Source organism: Thalia democratica, chromosome 2 (genome assembly GCF_965202585.1).
Source record: "Thalia democratica chromosome 2, ktThaDemo2.hap1.1, whole genome shotgun sequence".
NCBI classification, from domain to species: Eukaryota; Metazoa; Chordata; class Thaliacea; order Salpida; family Salpidae; genus Thalia; species Thalia democratica.
This window is the reverse complement of record NC_139166.1, coordinates 16,083,854-16,108,155: the sequence shown is the minus strand read 5'-3', so window position 1 is coordinate 16,108,155 and position 24,302 is coordinate 16,083,854. Positions and strand designations below refer to the sequence as shown.

The window sequence follows — 24,302 nt, the reverse complement described above, 5'->3', positions numbered from 1 at the left end:
AAGTCAATTTTATTATTAAAGTATATTTAAAACTAACTTGACTTTTTTAAACTAATCCCAATGTTTTTACTTCCCAAAAAAATCACACACTATATTAATGAATATTTTAGTAGTAATTTGTCAATTCAAAGACTATAACAATTATGTTTAATTTAAACAGTAACTAAAACACATTTATATTACAGACATTTGTTAAACTTTTAAAACTACTGAAGCCGCTAAGTTATAATTTAAACGGAAAAGCCGTAAAAACTGCGATTAAAACAAACTTTTATTAAATTTATTTTACTTTTATTAAACTTTTAAAAATCTGTTTAGTTTATAACTTAATAATTTTTAAAAATTCTTTGTAAAATTTAATTAAAAAAAAACATACCTAGATTTTCACTACATTTCAAAACAATAAGTAGTTTTTGTAATCAATAGTATCTAATAAAACACTTGTTTTAAAATTATATGATTTACAACTTTGAAGATACTCATTATAATTTTATATGAAATAAATAAAAGCTATTAATAAAAAAATATTTAATAAAGAAGTAGAATTTAAATAAAATAAGACTAAGTTAAAGGTTGAGAGTAAATAATTTCTTTAGGTTTGATAAATATATATATAAAGCTATGATTTATCTTCATTGTAAAATAATAAGAGAAATCAAACTAGATTTTAGTAAAACTAAAACTAAATTAAACGTTAAGAATAAACAATTGCTTTAGATCTAATTAGATATATATATAGCTAAGGTTTATTGTCATTGGAAAATTAAAAAAAAAGCACTAAATATGGTATTTTGTTTTTGGTCTATGATTTTTGACAATTTTTTTTTGCAAAATAACTGTTAGTAAAAGTTCTGTTATAAAACTTTTATAATTAGTTTACTATAGTTCTTTTTAAATATGTTCTAAAGTAAAGTACGTAAGCAATTTTTAACAAATTTAATTTACAAAATTTATAATGTCAAATAGTTGTGAATATCAATAAAATATTATCAGCAATAATTTTAGACTGAAGTTGATTAAAATTGACTGCAACACATACTGTTTCAATAGACTATTTAGACAAAACTTTTTTTGTTATTTTGTGTAAAGTATTAACAATATTTAGTAGTTTTTATCTACAAATAAATTAAACTAGTTACAGGGTTTATGTAAAGCTTACTCTAATAAAAACCTAATAGAATAAAAAGATGAAGTGTTTAAGTTTTGTTAAAACTTCTTTTTTATAAATACATTGTAAGTCGTTACATTTTGAAAAACTACTTCAAATTAAATTAATTATAAATCATTATAATTAAGAAACTAACTTCAACAGTTAAGTTGCAGAAATACCGGAAATGATGTAAAAGTAATAAGCCATCACAATAAACGAGTTAAAACAAACTCAAATTCAAATTTTTATTGTACTTAATCAAAAACTTGACATTTGTGGTCTACTTGATATTTGAGACAAATATTTATTTTTTTTTTACCTTAAATTTTTATAAGTTTGTAGTTTGTTTTATACAATAATAAATATATACTTATAAAGACTTTTTGGATAATTTGATTTCTGCTCGGTAGACAAATTCGCTTGAACTATTATTTACGGAGCGTGTAAAAACACTAACCAGTGTTTAATATTTCAAAACAAAGATTGCCTGTTTGTTAAAATTAATAAACTTAATTGAACATCAATCAACTTGTTTATCGTATTTGATATGTAATTAACAACCTTTAAGTTACGCTGTTTTGTTGCTCAATGTATATAAGTTTTTTTAAGTAAATTAAAATTAGAAAATTTCAAAAGCTTGCTTACAAGCTTTTTTAAACTAATAAATTTAATGTCTGTAATCAAAAACAAGTTTTTTTAAATTCTAAACAGGCATTTAAAGTTAATATAATTGTAATAGTATAGGTAATAAAAACTAAATTTGTTAGAAACAGTCACAAGAGGAACTAAAAATTTTAATGAGATTTTTTGCTAGTTAAACTTAATTTTTGACATAAATTATTTTTTCCTGAAACAATTAGCTCATAGTTTTTTTACAGTAAATACTATAGACATTTGAAAGTATTTTTACCATTTTCTTTAATTAAGAACTTGTACAAAAATACTTGCAATTAGCAATCTATTATAAGTTTTAAAGTTAATTTACGATACAGTTAAAGTTTTAGTATTGAGATTAATATTGAGATCATTGAGTTTAAAAAAAAAATAAAATGAACTAAAACTCTTCTAAAATCTTACTATAACTTTTTTGTTAACAAAGAAGTTATAATGTTTTTTTATTTAGGTTTTCAATAAGAATAAACATTTATAAAAACCATATATATTTTACAAACTAATTAAATTTTTTTTATGCACTCTCATTTTTTTATACAATTGTCTTAGAAAACAATTTTATTTCATTCAACAATGCCTAAATTTTAAGTTTTTTAAGTTATTTGAATTACCTATTTACTACATTAATTGGTCTTTTGATACAGTGAACACACGTAATTAAACTTAAATGGTTTCACTAAGAACTCGAAATTTGAGAAATAATAATGCAATACAGATAATTATCATTTATTGTAAGACATTGTTTACAGATATAGACTGTCTTTGAGTAATATATACATCTTAAATAAAACTGTTGTTATATAAAAGTTTGCGAAATTAGTTTATTAAATATGTCAACAATTATTTAGCATAATAACTTATTTTGAAATTTCGAAATGACTATTTAGTAATACAAGGTTTGTATCAAAACGGTTTAAAAAAAACGTTAAACTGCAAGTTATATTTTGTATTGAACATATACAGTAAATTATTCTTTTTTTATGTGTAATTTATTTAAAGTAATAAGGAAGTATATTGCTTAATAGGTTTTTTATTGCCCTGAGTTATGGTTTGTGATAGTTTGAAATTAAAGCTGTTTTCTAAAAGGTAGAGGCTTATACTGTTTCATTAAAAAAAATTTTCTGAAAACTAAAAGTTTAAATTTTATAAAATGAGTTGTCTTGATGTTTTGAACCAAATATAGTATTTTTTTTATTGTTATTTTATAAATATTGAAAATAAAATGCTGATACTCTCTTACAAAATTCTACAAAACATTTTTTTTAATCTAAAAGCCTATTTGCTGTGTAATTCTGAATTACCTTTTAACTTTAAAAGTTTTTGTTAACTGCATTAAAGTTTGTATGTATTAGAAAAGTTTTTCATAAACATTTTACTATAAAACTGAAACATCTGTTAAACTTGTGTACTGTTAAAATGGTAGTTTTTTATTATTAAGTAAATTAAAACAACTTCAAGCATGCATAATTTTTTGTTGTTATAATAAGATTTTAAAATAGCGTTTTTTCTTCGAAATTTTAGTTATACTCACAAAAGAAGTATTAAAAGTAAACTTAAAATAAAAATAAAAGTTACGAAATTAGAACATATTAATGAATACTATAATACTATAGCAACTAATTTGACAACTGTTACAAGTTTTAAACCCGAAGAAAAAGCAAAAACAAACACAAATGATTTTATTTTGATTTGTTTTAATACTTCTTAAATTAAAAAAAAATGTAAGTATATAAAAAACAAAAACAAAACGAATTAAAAATTAGCAACGGTATAATTGTTTATGATTAGTCTTAAGCGAATTTTTTGAAAAGTGATTGATTAAAAATACAAATTAACTTTTTTTTTTAGTAAAAGCAAGATACTTTATGTTCTAAAAAAGGTTTTAGAAAGTTATTTTTTACTTGAAGTTATATAATTAGTCAATTTAAAAGTTAAATCAAAAGAAGCATAAAAATATGCTTTTTTTATACAGAATTTAAACTAAAAATTAAACAAACGTCAAATGTATTTAATACAAACAAAATAATCAAAAAACTAAAAAATTAAAAATAGTTTTTATTTGTTCATAAGTTCTACAGTTTAGCTTTTAAAATGAATAAAGTAAACATAAAAAAACTAAGGTTAGATTTGGTTTATACGATAAAAATTTTGTTGTATAATAAAGAAAAAAATTGTTCAATAAGATATTTTTTTGTTTACTCAGAGTTATTTAAATGTAACTTATTGATGTAAATGAAAGACTTTTAAAAAGTAATCAAAATCTACTTTAAGTGATTAATTGCTCGTAGTCAGCTGTCGATTTATCGTTCGATATAGCAGTATTCACTTTATTAACTTCTTCAATGTGTTTTCTGTCACCTGCATTTGTATCGCTATTTTTTGTTTTGTTCTTAAGAATAAAAAAAGAACAAACTAGGTTGATTAGTGACGAGTAAAAACAATAATTTTTTACATCAATGTTATTTTAACATAAATTTAGTTTAAATTTTGTTTAGATTAAACTTTTTATTTAAAAATTGTTTCAACTTAAACCTTGCTTAGGTTGTCTTTAAGATAATTAGGCTGAATATAGTTAAACGGTGATATTTTAACTTCGGTATCAATACTGAATTTACTAAGTATTTATTTTAAATAGGTAGTGAAAAGTGCAACACATTTTAAGAATTTAAACGTAAAAAATCATTTAAATTTCTGTTTGCTAAGCTTCGTAATAATTATTAAATTTTTTGAAAATTTGACCTTTACTTAAAAAACCTGTCTGTTACACTTTGTACAAATTTATGTACTTGACCATATGTTTTATGACTTTGCTTAACATCTAACTTAGAATCAAAAATTAATAATTCGTCATACAAGCGTAAACTAGATGTTGTTACGTCTAAAGTTGCTAATAGACAAATATGAAGTTATAAACTTAACGTAACAACGCTCTTTGCTTTGCAACTTTTTCTAAGTATTTTTCTCTGTAACTAATGTACTTAAAACAATTTTTAAATTTCTGTATTAACTTTACCTGATTTATTAGTAATACATTTATATCGATGACTTTTATCAATCACAATTAAATGAGTAGTTCTAAAATATATATTTATCAATAGCATTCGTTTAATAACTTACTTTCCAAGGGACTATTTTGCTGATCAATTGTTTTATCTTTTTCAGTTTTTTCATTGTTTGGCTCAATAGGTAAGTTCATTTCAACTTGATAATAGCTATCTATTGTCTGTTTGAAGTTATTTAAATTAGCTGCCATGTTTGGTACACAAAACTTGATGGTAAACTTTAGTTTTAACTGTTACACATTTTTCAACTTTTAAACACGACACTGAAGGTTCATCTAACTTAAATTAAATAAAAATAATAACAAAGTTTACTACTTTTAGAGTCTTTGTTTTATTTTTACCATTAAACTATTTTTTAAAGCCCTTTTAAATTTAAAATCTGAAAGCTTAAATTTTTAGTTGTTTTAAAGGTTGGTATAAAGAAAAAAATTAGTATATTGAGTCTAGTTGTTTTGGTAGGTTTTTTTTTTTATTCAAAACAGTTACATATTCTTGAACATGTTTTTTGTACTGCTATTAATTTACGAGTAAAATTTAAAAAAAAAAAAATAGCTTTTAAATTTTCTATTACGTACTTCAAAGCTGTCGAAAAATTCAATTTAACAATTTTAAACAGACCTCTACATATCCCAGTTTAATGTGATGTGAACTCTAAATTGTGTTTTATAAAAAGCCTAATTAAAACTGTTTTTAAACATATTTCAATAAACAATTTAGAAACTGTTATATACAAACAGTTAAACTACTTGTGAATCAATTGTTACAAAACAAATTGTAAACAAAATCATCGGTTTTAGAAAATTTCTATTACACATATTCAATAAAGTTTTATTTACAACATAAGCGTGTTACTTGATAATATTTTTAAAATCTGTTTTTACCGTTTAAATGATATTTTTAAAAGGCTAGTAGGTTGTAGCTAAGGTAAACATTACTGTTTTAAAAGAGTTAAGGTGTTTTGTACAGAAAATTTATTGTACAAGGTTATTTGTAAATTTAAACAATGTTTTGATTTTTAATTGTGCTTATGTTGTTACAGTTCATTTAAAATTAAATACCTTTTATGACAAATCGTTTTTAAATAAAACAGTTAAACAACCTTTTTTTAGATGTTCAAATGATTTTTAAACGACATTATGAGATAAAAAGAAACAATAGTTTAAATCAAGTTTGTAACATAGTTTTACAGAATATTTCTAAAACAAAAGTTAGTTTGTTATTTAATAAGTGTTATTTGACATTGGATTACTTTTGTAGCAACTAGTAAGTTATGTTATTAAAACTATTTTTTTTATGTTAATTAGTTTTTTTCTAAGAAAATCTTTAAGAAAAATTTAAACAAACATTTTTTAACCCATGCTTTTAGTAGATATTAGCTGCAGGGAAAAAAAAAACAGTTTATTTTTTTTATTTAAGTTATTAAAATAAAAAGCAATATAAGTCCTGATTAAACTTAAATAAAACAAACTGACGTGTATAGAACAGCAAAGTACTTGTGACGTAATAATTGTGCTGACCAAATAAAGTATGAATTCAGTGAAAACCAAAAACGTGTCGGTCCACATTAAAACGCCGTACCAGCCCTGTTAAAAGTTAAATTCTACTGAAGCATCAAAATGATTTTCATTGCTTTGCAATATACTTTTATTTCTTTATGAATTTATAAAAAAAAAAATTCACGAAAAAATAAGACTTTGTAATGGTGAATTATTTTGAACATTGCAGCAGTTTCTTCAACTCTAAATAGACAAAAGTTTTAATTTAAATGAAGAAGCATGAAAAAAAAATCAATAAAGTTGTAAACTCAAAGTTTTTTATAGAACTTTAACCTAATTATTATCAAAATCTTAATTCATCTTAAAATTTTGTATTTTGAAACAGCAAAAAAATCGATGCTTTTAGTTTGACACCACATTTTTTCTTAGTTATCTACGAAAATTTTTGACAAGTATGCTGAATAACTTAGAAGTTTTTGATTTCCAAAACAAAAAAAAAACGCATTTGTTCATTAAACACATTACTTTTCATTAAAATTGTAGTTTACAGTTAATGCTTCAAATTTCATTAAACATTCATTTGAAGTTTTAGATTGATCAAATAAAATTACAAAAAAAAAGTTTTACAACAATAAAAACTAAATTAACTTTTACTAGATTTTTTTGTAAAATTTTAAGTTTTGATATATTTGCAAACATAAATGGCTTTAAACAACAACTTTATTTCTAATTCTTACTTTTGTAACAAAGTGCAAGCTTGGATCTGAGAAAACCTCTACTAGTGCTATAATCAACGACGTAACTAGAAACATGAATCCTAATGTTCCGAGAACAGCTAAAACTAGGTGAATGATGACCTGTAAAAATTTTTGAATAGTGGTATTTATAATCTAAAAATTATGTATAATTTAATAGCTTTTAACTATATTTTAAATTAAAGCCTTCTGTGTCGTAGATTCACTGCAAAAGTTAACAAATTTCTAATATCTATTGAATGTTTAAAGTTTAGTAAAATGCTAAAAGTTTGAGTATATATATCTCTTTATATTTTTCGTTTTTTAATAATTAACTTTTAGGCCTAAAACTATGCACTTAAAAATAATCGTTTAAACGCTATATATTTATTTCAAGAAAACATTAATATAAAACTTCTAATTTAGTGTAATTGCTGGTAGTCAACTTTTATATGGTTTTAAATAAATATGTACCTGAATGGTATTTATAGTTTATATAAATATACATATATATCAGAAGAATTTAATGTTACAAAAAATTTTGTGTCCTTTTTTATACATAGCATAAGATTAACTTAGTAAAAAATAAAATAAAATCGTAAAATTGTTTTAATGAAAATTTACTTAAAGTAAAAAAAATATTTTTCCTTTTAGTATTTTTTTATTTACTAACAAGAAACTAAATAAACCTAAGTTGTAACAAAATAAGCTTAATCTAGAACACTTAATCATATATAAATATGTACCTAAAGGTATCTCCATCCAAAGTTTATACAAACGAACCTAATATGCTATTAAACTAATAAAAAGTATCGTAAAATATATACTACTATAGCTATCAAGCACTATATTGTATAACAGAAATTTATAGTAAACGATTAGTTTGCTTAGGAAGCAATATTCACTATTACCTTGTACTTTGATAGATTTTTAACGTTTCTGCATACAAGAATGCCAGTTATAAGCATCTGAAAATTAAAAATAAGTCTTGAACTAATACAAAACTTACAAGTTTTAAATCAAACTGCGTACAAAAACTTTGTATAAAAAGTAAAATAGTAGGTAATAAGAAAATTAAACTTATTTATTAAAAATCATTATGTAGTTAAAAAGTAAATACTATGCATTTTATCTTTGTACATTCTTTTAAATAAATTTTTTAATCTATGTTACTTCAAAAATCTAGGTACAAATATACTTTCATAAAAACAATACTTATACTAACGTATATTCCAAGACTGATTTGAATTATATTAGCTGCAGTAAATGGTTCAACAATAGCTAGTATTATACCAAAAACTATATCTATTGTTCCGACAACTACTTGTGCTTTCTGTAATTAGTTTTACTGAAATAAAACACCTGTTTGAAACTTTTACTTGGTATTTGTATTTAAGTTATCCTATTGTGATGAAAAAAATAAAAAAAATCAATTTAACTTATACTTCAAGTAAGTTGTGTTTTAAGTTAAGATATAGTACTTAAAATTAGTTTAAGTAAATAAAAATTTTAAAAGTTAAATTCATGTAACGAAAAGCTTTTTAAAGTTTATATTTGAGAAATATACTTATTTTAAGAAAGTTTACTAATGAATAAAATAATGAAAAACATTTAAAAATTAGCTGTGATTTTTTTTTTGAAATATGTTTTTTGAATTAAAAGTATAGAATAGTTTTAGAAATTTTATTTTAAATAGTTTAAGTGTTTTTTTTAATTATTTTAATATCACTGCATTTTTAAAACATTGTTTTTAATGTTATTGCCATGATTTTATAATCGAGATATTATAAGTTAAAAGTCAAAACAAAGTTATTAATTTCTAAAACTAAACTTAACATTTAGAATACAGTTTTGCTTTTTAAATTAAAATACTCTGTTGACATTATCTAAAAAAATCTTGATTAATACATATTAGATATCTACTGATGTTTTATACTAAATACAAAATAATTTATTTCAGATATATTAAAACTCAATTTCATTACAGTTGTCTGATTTCGTTTTTTATCACACAGGTTTGACATAAGTACTTGTGCTTAAAATTGCAAAGTCAAGGTAACAAAACTAACTCCAATTTTAGTTAGTACTTTCATTCTTTTTGTCTTGTTATTACTTGCAGTATTTGCAAACGTTTGTACTGTGGCCATTGTAGATTTTCACGTATACAATTGTTTTTAAAATCTGCTAAAATAGCTCATGAGTTTTCTAAAAAAATTAAAGATTTATCAATAAACTAATTTATTTTAAACTTAAATATATTATAAAGTACAACAGGTATCCTTTTTGCAGGTAAATAGAAGTTTTTTAGTTTCATTTTATGAAATAGACTACACAAGGCATTACTTATTTTCAACTATACAAACAATGTACGTTATTTAATTTAAACTTAACAATATGTTTTGAAAAGCTGTTTGAAAGAAAGTATACTTTTCGGCGCAAACTGCTTTTATCATCACTAAAAGTCTTAAAAACTAAAGTTTTATGCTGTAAACAAAAGGTAAACATATGTTTATTGTAGTATTTAGTATTTTGATTAGCAACAAGTTTTTATTGTGAAATTTAAATCTTGAAAAACAATTTTTCAAATAGAAAACGAATAATAAAACTGTTTTTAGAGTTATTGAAGTAACTTCAATTATTCTAAATATGTACTAAATAATTTCTCTAGTGTGTGCCTATTAGACGAATTAACATACTGATTGAAGCTATACAGTAACACATGTTTAATTTAAACAAAAGACCTGGTTGTATAAACAACTGTTGATGTAATTCTTCAATAAGCTACTTTAATTTCCGATTTTTAACACTTGTAGTATTGCTAAACAACTGTTTTACTTTATAACTTTTCTAAACTAAAAAGTAGCAAAAAGTTCAATCATAATTTTAAACGTTTTTTTCGTTCTAGAATTAGTATGACAAATACTGAACACATATACAGTAATTAAAAAAAAAATCGTTTTGATTTTGTATTTTGAATAATAAAACGTCTACAACTTGAAATATTTTTAAAATTACTTAGAGCTAAACCTTCCACATGAATTGTTTACATGCTTTAATAAGAAAAAATACAGCATAAGATTAATAAGCATATGATGCACTCGTTACAAAAGGTTAACAATCTGCTCAAAATGTTTAACAAGTATTTTAAATAAAATCACAACAAATCTATTCAAAATTCTAAATTACTTTAATCTATTTTAAAATTAACTTTCAAATGAAATATATACCAAACTATTTATTCACACAGCTTTCACCATTTAGTTTACATTATCGGCTTTTTTTGTTTGAGAGCGTTGAGTTTGACTCCAAAACTAAAAAATCCGTTTATCAAGTGATTATTTTAAATAAATGATGAAAGCTTTGTGAATAAATAGTTTGGTTTATTCTTTATTTGACATTTAATTCTGATCTATTCAAATAACCTTTATTATTGAAGTTAAAACTGTTTAACTGTCTGATATAGAGAATAAACTAATACTTTTTTCAATATAATCAAATGATAAATACATAAATTTCAATAAAACTGATGTTCTGACAAAACGTATTTATCGTTTGTGTTACTTTTATTGAAAATCTTACTCTTCTAAGTTTTAATAAAAAAAAATTGGTGTAATTTCACAAAAATACTATCGAAAAGTAACAAAAGTATAAACAAGCATTTTGTAAAAAAGCAAACTGTTTTCTTAAACTAAGATATGTTGTTTTATAGTAGTGTATTTTTTTATAAGCTTATAAAACAATTAACAATCAATAATAGCATTAAATAACTAATACTAAATAAAAACTATTAAAAAAATAAATTTCTCAATGTCAAAACTTCAGTTTAGTGTAAATGTTAAGTTTTTTCCTATTTCTCAATCTTATATTTTCCAAATTTTTTGTTTTTTTATAATACAGTCTTTGGCTACCTTAAACAAATTTAAAAAATCAACTTACAAATTATATTATTTAATATGGATTTTGCTAGTAAACACTAAACACTTGCAATTATTTATAACTATAGAATGTTTTAAGTATTTAATAAAATACATGTTTGATTGAAAATAAATATAAAAACAACAAGTAAAACTGAACTACGTTTTATTACAAAACAAGTGAACAAAATTTTCAAATTAATTTTTCTTCTTCAAAATCGATATTTCAATGTTCGAAAAAACGCAACTTTCTACGGAAGAAAGGCGTAAGAAAAACTGAGAGAATGACTAAAAAAATTTATGTTCTACATGTGCATGCATTTAAAAACATTCAACATTAGCATAGAATATCTCGTAGGTCTGACCGCAAACTTCAGTAAGCAGTTTGTACAGTGACGTTTATTTGATATTTATCGTTATGTTTGCCAAACAAGCTCTCTGTAACCTAAAGAGTTAACATAAGTTCACTCATTTTTTACAAGTTTAAAATCACATAACTTTAAAACATACTATGAATCGGAAATTGTTATTATGGGTAAGTTTTTCACAAAACTTTTGCAAGTTTTCTGTTTTAAACTTCTGGTTATCTTTTCAGAACTTAAACTTTAGTTTACTGCAGCAAATATGATAAGCAATTCACTTTTGTATTGATTTCATCAAGAGTATTTTAATTACATTTTCATATACAGCAATTAGTTTATTATTGAAAAAAGATCTATTACTTCGTGTTTTTGATGTGAAAAACAAAGAGTTTTAGAAATTTGTTTTAAAAACAACTTTTTAAAAATTTTGTTCTTAAAATAGCTTAGAAATAGTTCTAGAAATAGTTCTTAAAATAAATGTTCTTACAATAGCAAATAAACAGAACAACAAAACGAAAATTATAATAGTCATATTCAAATAAAAATATTGTAATCCATTTTTTAGTTTAATTTGCTTTTGAAATACTTACAAGCTGTACTATAAAGTTTTATATATCAAGGGTGTCAGTCAGTCACTTTTTAAAGAATTAGATAACTGATATGTTGTTTTAATTAGTGGAAAACTAAATAACACAGAAACAAAGTTGTTTTATGTACATTTTACTACTTAAGCAATATTGCATTTTCTTAAAGTTTAACATTTATTAAGCTTTATTACTTCCTTTTTAGCTGTAAACTAATCAAATTTAACATTTTTATTATAACTGAGACATCTTTTGTATTCTAAATTTTGTATAAAAACTGTTCTAAAGTAAAGTCTGTATAATACTATACAGTTAATACATAAATAGATTTACTGTTTACATTTAATTATAAAGTTGACATAGTTTAAATAAAACTACCAAACTACAGATTCAGTATAAGAGTAATAATGTTACTATAGAAAATTATGCCACTAAATACTGCTTATTATGAGCTTTTTCAGTATTTTTAAAATTTTAGAAAAAAAAAAACTTTCATACTTAATCATCAACTTTAAGAACTTCATAGGCAATATATAACTAAAAAAAAAACTAAAAAAATAACTGTTTAAAAACTAGGACTATTATTTTTTAACTATGGTTGTGTTTTGAAAGTTCTATGTTATTTGTCTGTAAATTGTCCTTGACAAGACGTTGAAAGGTATCCGTGGTGTGCGACTCGATAACCGAAAGAATCTTTGTGCACCAGGTCCTAGAACCAAATATTTTGAGCGTCTTTTTTTTTTGTTAAATTGTTAGAGACTTCCTAATAAAACACTCTTTAATGTCTAGTGTAGGTATTGGCAGCCTTAACTACGCTTAATATTAAAAACTATTTGCAGGTCGAAATAATTCTAGTAAATATATAAAAGTTAATGTTATAACATTTTAAATCAATATTGCGATATAACAAGTATACTTAAAGAACAAGTAACTAATATTCTTAAAAATGAAAACATGATAGGAAGTAATATTTAGTTTTTAGAACAATATTATCTTTTTAAGTGTTTCTTAACTACAAATAACATCGCGGGCTTCGTTTTGCCAAATACTGGTTTAGTTTATGTTTAAACGTAGAAGATATTTCAGCTTTGTAATAGTTTTTGGATAAAATCTTTAAACACTACTGGGTTTAAAAAGTACATGTTCAAGCATAACTGATAGCAAACTACTCAAATTATTAAAAATCGTCTCAGATCAAGTCTAGATTCAAAATGCATCATTTCTTTGTTGAATGTCCAAGTTAGAGTCGTCATAGCTGACGTAAAAATAAACATTACTGTACAACGTTTTAAAATTCTCGTAACAACAGTGTAATGTTTTGAGTTTAAAATTAGTTAAAGTTGCAACCTTTTAAACATAATGAGACTAATTTGCAAGTATAAAGTGTTTTCGTACTAACAAGTACAGGTAAAACTTTTTAAAATTTTGTTGATGTTATAATTTTCTAATTACATGTCTATATTAAAGATTGTGCAAATAAAAACTAGTATAGTTTCAGTGAAAGTATTAAAAAGTTAAACTTGTAGATTTTATAAGTATTAAAAATATTATTAACTAAGTAAAAAAACACTGGAAAGTTAATATACTTTAATCAAATTCGTATTTTTTTTTGAAAATAACACGCTTTATAATCACAAATATCGTTTGATTGTTTTGGCTAGATATCTCTCACTTTGTTTCTCCCTTTTTTTATAAATTTAACCTCCCACATTTCGAATGAAATTTTTTTCAAATTTATTTTAAAGTTTAAGTTTTTGAAGTTTGTTTTTATTTTATAACCTAGCTTATATTAAAATTAGAAGTTTAGCGCTTTTTATAATGTAGGTGATGTAACAAAACAAAACAGTTTTGAATTAAGTAGAAAATCAAGTACAAGTATAACCATACTTATGATCAATTTTAAACATTTTAGTATAAAAAGTTGTAAAAGGATATTTCATTGTAAAATATTTGGATATTATTATTTTGCTTAATTTATAACAAGCCTAAATTTTCTGTACACATTGCAAATAATACTTTATTGAATGAAAAGTTGTTTTGAAAATTGTTGTGTTTGTAACCTATATATTATATATAACCTATATATAGTGTTGTTTCTATGTTTATTTTTAATGTATAAATACATTAATTGTGTAAGAAATCATTAATAAGATACGTTAGTAAATTAGTTGTTTAAGCAAATTTTTTGACATTAATTTTCGAAAACAGTCATATAATAATACTTGTCAACTATTCTAGAATATTATTTAAAATTAATGTGTTATCAGCAGTGCTCTAAAAACAATCACGTGATTTTATGAATAGTTTTAAAGTAGTATTAAAACTAAATACCTGAATATATACATTAGTTTCTACTTTTTGCAGAAACGTTAACTATTAATAGTAAATATTTTACTAACTTCGAAATAATACTTCAGTCATTACATATACGCTGTTCTGTGTATTAAGAGCTTTATTGCCTGAAGGTGTTGTGTTTTCAGATAAACATGTGTTGTTTAAATGTGTGTTTTTATTTTTTATAAATTTGCATAAAAGTTTAAAATTGTCAATAAAAGCCTTTTATTAGTTATAATTAGTTGTTATAAACAATTTTTTATTAAACTTTTATGTGCATGAACAAAAAATTATATATTTTTTTTTACTACACTTTTCAAAACAAAATAATTAAAACTTTGAATTAGGTTTAAATAGCCCAGGTTTTGACATCTCAGTCCAGCATTGTGCAATAAACAAACAATAACATTGGAAATTTAGCTTAAATTGTTAAACATAAAAAAAAAACTAACAAAATGTTAAATAAATTATTCATATAATGATACCATTTGATTTTGTTTTATTGAATTTCTCTCGCTTTAATTCGCCTTTTTTCTTAAACACACTTTATTTGTAGTGTCAGAATAACTTTTTTTTTGCGTATTTTGTTGAATACTTCTGAGAACTTTTTCTTATTCAACACTAAAAGTTTGTTTGAATTTTATGCAGACTTTAGAAGATAAGCTCTTATTGAACAGTGTATAACGTAAAAAATATAAACAAAATTTGTGCTAGAGTATACCTGTATCACAAACTATACATCTATGTATTTGAGAAAAAATTTTATTTGTTTTATACCGCAACCTGTCATAAAGTTAACTACTAACTTTTTTTACTAGTTTTGTTACGTACTAAAATTAGTTTATTTACATAAACAACAAAATTACAAGTTTATTTTACAAAATTTTGTTCAAAATTGTTTTTTTTCTAAAGTTTTATGTATATATTAATAAAGTTTATTAAAACTTTGTATTTTAGTTCAAAAATTAGTGAATTATTTAGAAAGTAGTCTATCACTTATGTTATTAAATTAGTTGCGTTAGTAATGTTTTTTATTTACTTAAGTAGTTTAGTTAAAAATAAAACATTATTAGTTTGGGTAGCATGTTAGTTATGGTAGTAAATAATTTGTATTTAAGCTATTCTAACTCCATAAGATACTTAAAATTTGTTTAAAAGACTAAAATAACAAAACATATAACATATTTTGTACATAAAATATAGTTTTTTTTTATGTTTAAATACAAAGTATTATAACATTTAAAACAATATTAATCTTAAATTTTTAGTTAGTTTTTTTCAAGGATAAGAAATAAATTTTGTTAAATTGTTTGTTTGTAACGTTTACTCAAAAAATATTTAAAGTTTTAATGTTTTCATTCAGATAAAAAAAATTTTCGCTGTTATTTATTTACTGAAGCATCTGAAAATACATGTGAAAGTAAAACTACTTTTTTGCTTTGTCAAGTTTTATGCTGTTTATACTACTTTTTCATGCGTTGCATGTTGTTATGAAAAACAACTGTTTCTTTTTTTCACAATTTGTATAGAAATAACAAAAAAGTATATGGAAACAAAAGTAGAGTAGAATATATTTAATATATATAATGCTAAAAATAATTTATCACAAAAAACCCCTGCCTTAATTTTTTTTTACATTTTTTAGGAATTTATGACGTACGTTAAATTTGTCGTATGTAACCTTTACTCAAAAAAACATTCAAAGCGCATTTCTCGCTAATACTGCTTTACTTTTACATGTGATATAGTACATGTGAAAGAAAAACCGCTTGAATTTTTAAACTTTTGAGCTACTTAGATAATGAATTGTTCTGCATTCGTAAACCTTTTGTGAAAAATGTTTTTAATTTTTTTTCTATTGTCTTGACTCTCATAAAAACATTGTTTTAAAAACTTTGCAGAACTTAAGCATCTAAAAATACAGGTGATAGAAAAACCGCTTGAATTTTTAAAAAGTTTTAAGCTTCTCAGACAACTTTTTCATGCGTTACACAACTTGTGAACAACAACTTTATGTGATTTACGACCTTTGATAGACATAACTAAAAATTTTTTAAACAAAAAGTTCTTACAACTTTTGATAAATTACTTACATAAACAATTGGATAAGAAATTAAATTTCACGGTATTTGATAAAGTTTTAAATTTTAAGTTTACGGATGTAAGTTAGGAATATTCATAAAATGACGTCAGATTATAAAAACGCAAAAAAAAGTTTATTTTCGCTTACTGAAACTTCCAATAAACTATAAACTCCGTTGTGTTTTTTGAATTAATTAAGAAAACAACTAAATGAACCAGAGTTTTTATTTTAAAAAAGTATGAGTTGCTATTGAAATATTTTGTTATTTTGTAGTTTTAGATTTTTTAATAGTGAAAATATTCAATACCTAAAACAACAAGACTAAGATTAAACTTTTTTTTTAAATTGGAGTATAAACTATTTTGCCATCTCTTAAATTAAATTGTGTTTTATAATGATTCTTTTTTGTTTAGTATACAATAGCTAACTTTGTTTTTTGAAAAAAAAGAAACATATATAATGATTATGTCACTAAATTTTTAGCTAAGTACATTAGAAAATTGTAATTGATTTTTAACTGTTTTTTATTTATTCATTCAATTAACTTTTATTAAAAATTTTGAACAGCATTTTAATTGTTTTATTTTCCAACCGTTACAATGGCTTCATTAGAAACTTTTGCAAATACTGCTAGTAATAACAAGTCAAGAAGAATGGAAGTTCTTACCAAAATTGGAGTTAGTTTAGCTGACTTTTATTTATCTGTAACACGAATTAGATAAAACAAAAAAAAATCGTTGTAAAAACTGCTACTAGTAATGCTTCAATAGAACAAAAATGGACCAGATTTACAAAAAAAGTTTTTCTAAGGCCGCGTATTTAAAAAAAAACTGTGTGGTACTAACAAATAAAATAACTCAAGTTACACATTCTCAAAAAATAAATTATTATTTTATACGTTAGAACTTGTACAATTAATGAGATAAAAAAAAAGTGTCATAGTACCTATTATTATAAAACCTCGGCTTTATTTGTTTTTATCGGAATTTTTTGCCCACTACTTTATTAGCTGGTATGTTTAATTAAACTAAGTTAATGTTCTTTTAAAAGTTTCTCAGCTTTTATTTTTGTTTTAAACTATTCATAAGTAGTTTAATATAAAAAAGCAATAAAAACAGTAAAAAATAAATCACACGCTTTTCTGACAAAATTTCAAATAATACACATTTATGTTAAGATATATTTAACATATATATTTTTCAGGAGTTATAAGTTTAAAATCTCGGTTTTAAGCCTTAAAAGCAATTATTTTTTCTCCAAAGTTAATTTAAAAAAAAAGAGATATTTAATTTTACAAAGTATATTAGTTTTAGATTACTTTTAAGTAATTATCTGATTTTTTATACTTTTTTTTTCATTCATATTGCTATCTGCAGTTCAGTTTAGTTAATACAGTTAATAATTAAAACTAAAAAAATGCATATTATAAATTTATATATAAAATTCTATCAAATGTGTCAGAAAACTGTTTCGTTATTCATTTTAGAAAACTGTATGAATACTTTCTGTTACAGAAGGCCCAAATAGTTATTGGATCGATAGATTTATTGCTCGCTCTTGTACTAGGTATAGTGGATTCTTTTTGGTTTGGTGTTATCATTCAAATTGTTCTTGGATTATACGTAAGTTTAGTTATTGCTATAATGAGAAAAATATATAATTAAGCAGAAAAGTAAAAGTATATTAGCAGTTGTTAATACTTATTTCATTAAAAAATACTTTTCTTTTAAAAATGTTTTTTAAACACTTTAGCTCTATGATAGACCTGAAAAAATTGTAAAACAAAAATATTAATACACCCTGTTTCACTAAATTTATATATTTATTATTGTTAAAGCCTAGTATTATGTTAGGTACATCTTTGCTTAAATCAAATAGTTTTTACAAAGAGGTAGTCGTTAATAATTAATAATTAATTTTTTTATTTAGCAATTTTTTTTAATTCAAAGTACTTTACATGTTTGTTACAAAATAAGTTAATACACGACAGCATATACACATTATTAATTCTATTTAAAGAAAACTTTTGAATTGTTAATAATAAGAAATACAAGTAATAAGCTGCTCAAATGTAAATAATTTGTACTGTTGAAGTATATTACTAAACATAAAGTTAAATATTTTCCATCCTATCTATAGTGTTAGAACTTAACTTTAATGTTAACAATTTAATCAGGGTAGCATTATAGTATACTAAAACTCTAAATGTAGTTCATAAAATACCAAAATAAAAATAAAAATTTGAAAGTAAATAATTAAGTTGAAATAAAATAATATTTATGAACTTTAAAAAAATTTTGTAATTAGTTTTTTTACTAAATCTAATTGAAATGTTTTGAACTTTCCAGATGATAGTGACGGGAATTCTTGTTTGTAGACACATAAAACACTTATCTAGATGCAAGGTAATATTTTTGTTAACTTGATTTTAAAAAATAGTAACTCTTTAATTAAGTGAACTAAATAATTAGAAATAAAAACTAAACTATAGAAGAAATTTATTACAAAAGGATAGTAGTTAGAATAAATGCATACATACGTTGTTGCTAACAAAGTTTATATAGATAATCTTCTTAGGTAATTTTTAGTTTTAAAGAAAGAATTACACTTTGTGTAAATAGATTTCCTTTATCTTGCAAATTATTAGTTATAAAAAACCGAGAAAATGCATTAAATGAATTTTATAAACTTAGTAAAACGTTTTCGTAATAAATAAGTGTGTTTAAATTTTCTATAATATAAACTAATAGGTTATTACAATATATAACTATATTTTTAAAGTTTTTTAAGCTTTGAATTTAATTTTAAATTACAATGGATTTCAGTTTCTAACAGTAAACTTGTTTAGCATTTGTTTTATTTGTCAAATATTAAGTATTAGTTTAATAGCCTACTAATTACTAAAAAACTAAAACTGTTTATATATCTACAGGTCATTACCCATCTCATTTTAACTGTTATAGGTGTTTTAGGATATACCTACCTTACGAAAGTGTACATCAGAAATTTCATAATAATTTTTACAAATCCACAATACCATTATGCTACAGAAGTAAACATTTGTATTTGTTTATTTTCGTAAAGTGTAAAATAAAATTGTAAGAGAAATTTTTGAAAATTAGTGCTATGTTCAGTTCAAGCTTAACTTTACACAATTATTATTTATTGTTTTTTTAATCAAGTTAAAGTTGTTACTTAAATATAAATTCTTTTAAAATACTTTGTTGTGTATTTTTAAATTTTGTGCTTTTGTTGAAATAAAATCTTAACTGAAAAAAGAAGACACTTTTGTTTTAAGTACAAATTTAACACATTTTTAAGTACTTTTATTTTGATCTTAGATTATATTTATATGACAACAAAACTATTTATCGCTGATAATTTTTTAGGGCTGGTCAGGATTTTTCTTGTGGTCAGACTCGCTAATAATATTCAGTGAGCTCATACTTTATTTGGTCAGTACTATTATTACGTCACAAGTCCTCTGTTGCACTAAACACGTGAGTTTGGTCTTTAATTAAGTTCAACTAAGTTGTTTTGTTAATGATTTCGTAAAAACTGTTAGCATACGAATCACACTTATAACATGCTTTTTGAGAGTAAATACTCTTGATTGTATTTGTCTTGTTTGTATAGTTAATAAACATTTTTATATTAATATTTGTAAAACTTTAGCAAAACAAAGAATTTTTTTTTTTTAGTTTATTGTTTTTTGGTAAAATTGTATCTTTTTTTTTCTAACAGACAATTGATAGCTACTATCAAGTTGAAATGAACTTACCTGTTGAAGAAAACAATGAAATAATTAATCAGCAAGAAGTTTCATTGAAACGTTAGCTTTTTTAACGAAATAAATTTGAAGTCAATTAAACATTAAATATTTAAAACAATCATATTTTTACAAAAAAAATCGTATAAATACATTTGCTTGAAATGTTAAATTTAATCACTGTGCTTATCTATTAAAGCACTTTTTAAGAAATATGTATGAAAAATAGGAAAAGTAAAATATTTGTTTCGAGATGCACTCTGACATATAAAAAATATTTGTTATCTTTGACATTATAACATTAAAAAAGATGTAATGATAAAACTTTAGGTAATTATTAATAATATTTTTTGATAAAAAGTAAAAAGTTGATGTTGTATCGATGTTTACTGATTGAAAACTCAGATTATCTGTATTATTTATGTATATTTTTGTATTAAAAGATAAAAATTTAAGAAAATTTTAGAAATAAAAATTTATAATACAACTCAATTTTATTTTATTTTAAATTATTTTATATGATTGAAGTTATGAAAAAAAAAGATATATAGAAATACGCAAAAAAAATATATTTGTATACTGAACATACAGTTTTGTGACTGCCTTTAATTAATATAAATTAATAATTTATAAATCAACTTAGTAGTATTTATTTAAATTTATAAAACAAGTACAAACTTATTTAAATAATCTACACTTATATCAAAACAATAAAAATACATTTTAATGTAACAATATTTAGAATAACACTTTCATTGCCACGAAGCGAATTAAATTTAAATAACTTTTTTTTTTCAAATACAGTGAGTTTTAAAAAAGAGTTGTAGGAGAAGGTTTAAACTATTTAAAATCACAATACTTAAAACATTTTACATTAAACAACTTCAAAATTGTTCTTCTTTTTTGTTAGAGTTTTTAAATGTTTTATTTTTGTTTGACTAACGTTAATTGATAATAACTTAGTTACTTTTAGATACAGTATAAACTAATACAATATTTATATAGAAAGTACAAAAAAACAAGTTGACAATTCTGAAAAAGTCCTTGATGAGAAAAAAAAACTTGGAAGTTTTGAATGTTGAAACTACAGCTGATAACGTGCAACTAATCACGTGATTTAGAAAAATTAAAGATATTCCAAAACATTTTTTATATTTTCTAGTAATGAAAATAATTCATTATATCATATGTTTTCATTTAAAAATTACCCTTAAACGTCATTTTAGATTAAACTATGACACATCCAACAATTTTGTTTTGTTTTAAAATTAGTTTGCAAAACTAAACCGCACAACTAACGGGAACAAAAAATATATTTAAATCGTTAATAAAAACTACTAAAAATTTAATCATTAACTTTCATAACTATTTTTTTTTAAATTTGTTGTTAAAAATTACATATTTCAATTTAACTTGTAACGATTGCTGTTTACTTTTGTTTCAGTGTCAACTAGAATTTTTATTAGTTGCTTTTTGTGCTTTCTATAAGAAATAGTTTAAAGTATTTTATTTAATAAGGGCTGGTTGTTAAATATTTTTTATCTTTTCCTTATGCTTTAAAACTTTAATTATTTCTTTTTATGAATTCAAAAAGGTTGCAGGAAAGTTATAAAGTTTAAATAAAACATTGTAAACAATTTTAAATAAAACATTGTTTTATTGGAACTTTTGTATTATATTATATACTTTTTTTTTTGGTTTTACTATTTAAATTTACATGACAAAACATTAAAATTTTTTTTACTTCAACATATTTACAAAATATACAATATTTTGTTGTTAACTAAAAAAAACTTAGTTTCTAAAATAGAAATAAGTTAATGAATTCTTAAAACATATTTAATAAAACAAGTGTTAAAACCTTAAAACAGTATTTTCTATATATTTTAAACTCGTTTCAGTAATTAGTGTTTATCTAGAGTTTTATTTATTACAGACGCGTTATATCTACAAAATTTTAGCAAATATAAAGTTTTCAACACAATACTTTGCTTTGTAGCGTATATAAAGTAATTTTCTATTGACTTTTCAAATGCAGTATATGCCTTAACATCGAATTTCATACAAAGAAGCTCTTTTTTTTATTTCGATGCTGCAATTTATTTGTTGAATAAAATTTAAAGACACAATAAAACAAACAAAGGATTAATTAAAAACAATAAGTATCAAGTTTTAGTTAGTCTTTCTTATAATTGACAGTAATAATATACAATTTTAAAAACGTTTATAGTAAATTGCTCTAAATTCATTTTTATTGAGTCAACATTCCAGAGATTAGTGAGAATGATCAAGACAAAAACTAAAAAACCTTGAAATAGATAATCTTAATTATTATATACCTTTTTTAGGGTCATATTAATACACACAAGCCTTTTAAAACATTAATCATACTTTGATATTAAAAAACAATTTAGAATTTTGGTAAAATTTTTTTAGATTTAAAAATTTTGAAAGTGCGAATCAATTTAGTTATGTTTAGTTACAAATTACAATATTTATTAGTTATAGTACCCAAACAATTTCGATTACTAATGTGAAAATAAATATTATAAAGGAATAAAGTTTAACAATAACTTAAATATGTAATAAAAAATACTAAAAACAAAGTTTCAACGTTCTTAAAAGCAGAACAAGTTACGGAGAAAGGCGTAAGGAAAATTGAGAGAATGACTGAAAAAGTTTATGTTATACATGTGTAAAGTGCATGTCTGTTAAAACAGATAATATTAGCATAAAAGATCTTTTAAGTACTTCCGGCCGTAAATTTTAGTAAAAAGCTTGTACAGTGACGTTTATTTGATATTTATCATAATGTTTGCCAAACAAGCTCTCTGAAATTTAAAGAGTTTACAAAAGTTTACTGAACTTTCGCAGGTTTAAAATCATCTAGCTTTAATATACACCAAAAATCGGAAATTATATTTATGGGTAAGTTTTTTGCAAAACTTTTGCAAATTTTATTGTTTATGTTTTTGATCAACTTTTCAGAATTTTAACTTCGGTTTACTGCAGCAAATTTGATAAATATATTGATTTCATGAAGACTGTTTTAATAATATAATAACTTTTAATATGCGAATATTTTTTTTAAATAAATTTTGTCATTCTTCGTCTTTTTGATGTAAGTAGCAAAACAGTTTACAGTTAATAATTTTTAGTACTAGCTTTTAAAATTGTATGCTTAAAACAGCTACTATAATAGGAATAAAAACAGTACAACAAAACAAAAGTTATTGTAGTCATATTCAAAAAAAAAACTCTTTTTTTAAGTTTAATTTTCTTTTGAAATACTAAGAAGTTGCAATTTAAGCTAAATTTAAGGATTTTATGTATCACGGCTGTCAGTAAATTATTTTTTTTCAAGAAATTAAATAACTGATATAATTTTTTAATTAGTGGCAAAATAAATAAAACACAAACAAAGTTATATTTTGTTTATTTCATTACATGGCCTTATAGTATTTTTTTAATATAAATTTTTATAATTTCAAAATCGTTATTATTTAAGGACAACTTAACTGTGTTGACCTTTTTATGTATTTTGAAGTATTAAGCAAATAAATTTAACCTTTATATCAATACTGAGACAGATTTTAACACCCTAGACTTTTTATAAAATTTATTCTACAGTAATACTTGTATAATACTATAAAATAGAGTTAATATCTAAATATTCCATAATTAACATTTAATTATAAAATTTACATAGTAACTATCAGACTATCAAAAAGCAGATTCAATACAAGAGTAATAATGTTACCATAGAAAATTATGCTATTTAAAAAAGTTCATTATTGGCTTTTTCATTACTTTTTAAATTTTAAAAAACAAAATTTCCATAATTAACTAAAAACTCTAACAACTTGTTTTCATAAGTCTGATAGACAATGAAGTTTTATAGGCAAAATACTGTTTAAAACCATAACTTATGATTTTTAACAATGATTGAGTTTTAAAAGTTTAATTGTTAACTCATTTATGTATAAAACTATATCTTAATACAGGTGTCAACAGCCTTAATAAGTTTGGAGCCTGTTTTATATATAAAACAACGTTCAAAACTAATTTAATAAACATGTAAAAATTAAAAAATAATGTTTTAAATCAAAGTTGTGATGTAATAAGTTTAAGTAAAGAACAAT

At 22.4% G+C, this 24,302-nt stretch overlaps 1 protein-coding gene across 1 annotated transcript; it reads left to right on the top strand.

Annotated features, from left to right (window-relative positions):
* The first annotated feature begins 16,956 nt into the window (after window positions 1–16,956).
* Window positions 16,957–21,834, top strand: LOC145829685 (uncharacterized). Its single transcript, XM_082937542.1, has 7 exons — window positions 16,957–17,068; window positions 17,906–18,013; window positions 18,740–18,796; window positions 19,324–19,443; window positions 19,781–19,891; window positions 20,136–20,223; window positions 21,166–21,834. The coding sequence occupies exons 1-7, from the start codon at window positions 16,991–16,993 to the stop codon at window positions 21,240–21,242; spliced, it is 639 nt and encodes a 212-aa protein (XP_082793668.1). The 5' UTR covers window positions 16,957–16,990; the 3' UTR covers window positions 21,243–21,834.
* The last annotated feature ends 2,468 nt before the right edge of the window (window positions 21,835–24,302 follow it).

Coding starts and splice junctions, on each gene's coding strand:
- LOC145829685 (XM_082937542.1), top strand. CDS start 16,991: ATGGCTTCATTAGAAACTTTTGCAAATACTGCTAGTAATAACAAGTCA. Junction 19,892..20,135: donor TCCTCTGTTGCACTAAACAC/GTGAGTTTGGTC, acceptor TTTTTCTAACAG/ACAATTGATAGCTACTATCA. Junction 20,224..21,165: donor GCAAGAAGTTTCATTGAAAC/GTTAGCTTTTTT, acceptor ATATTTATATAG/AAAGTACAAAAAAACAAGTT.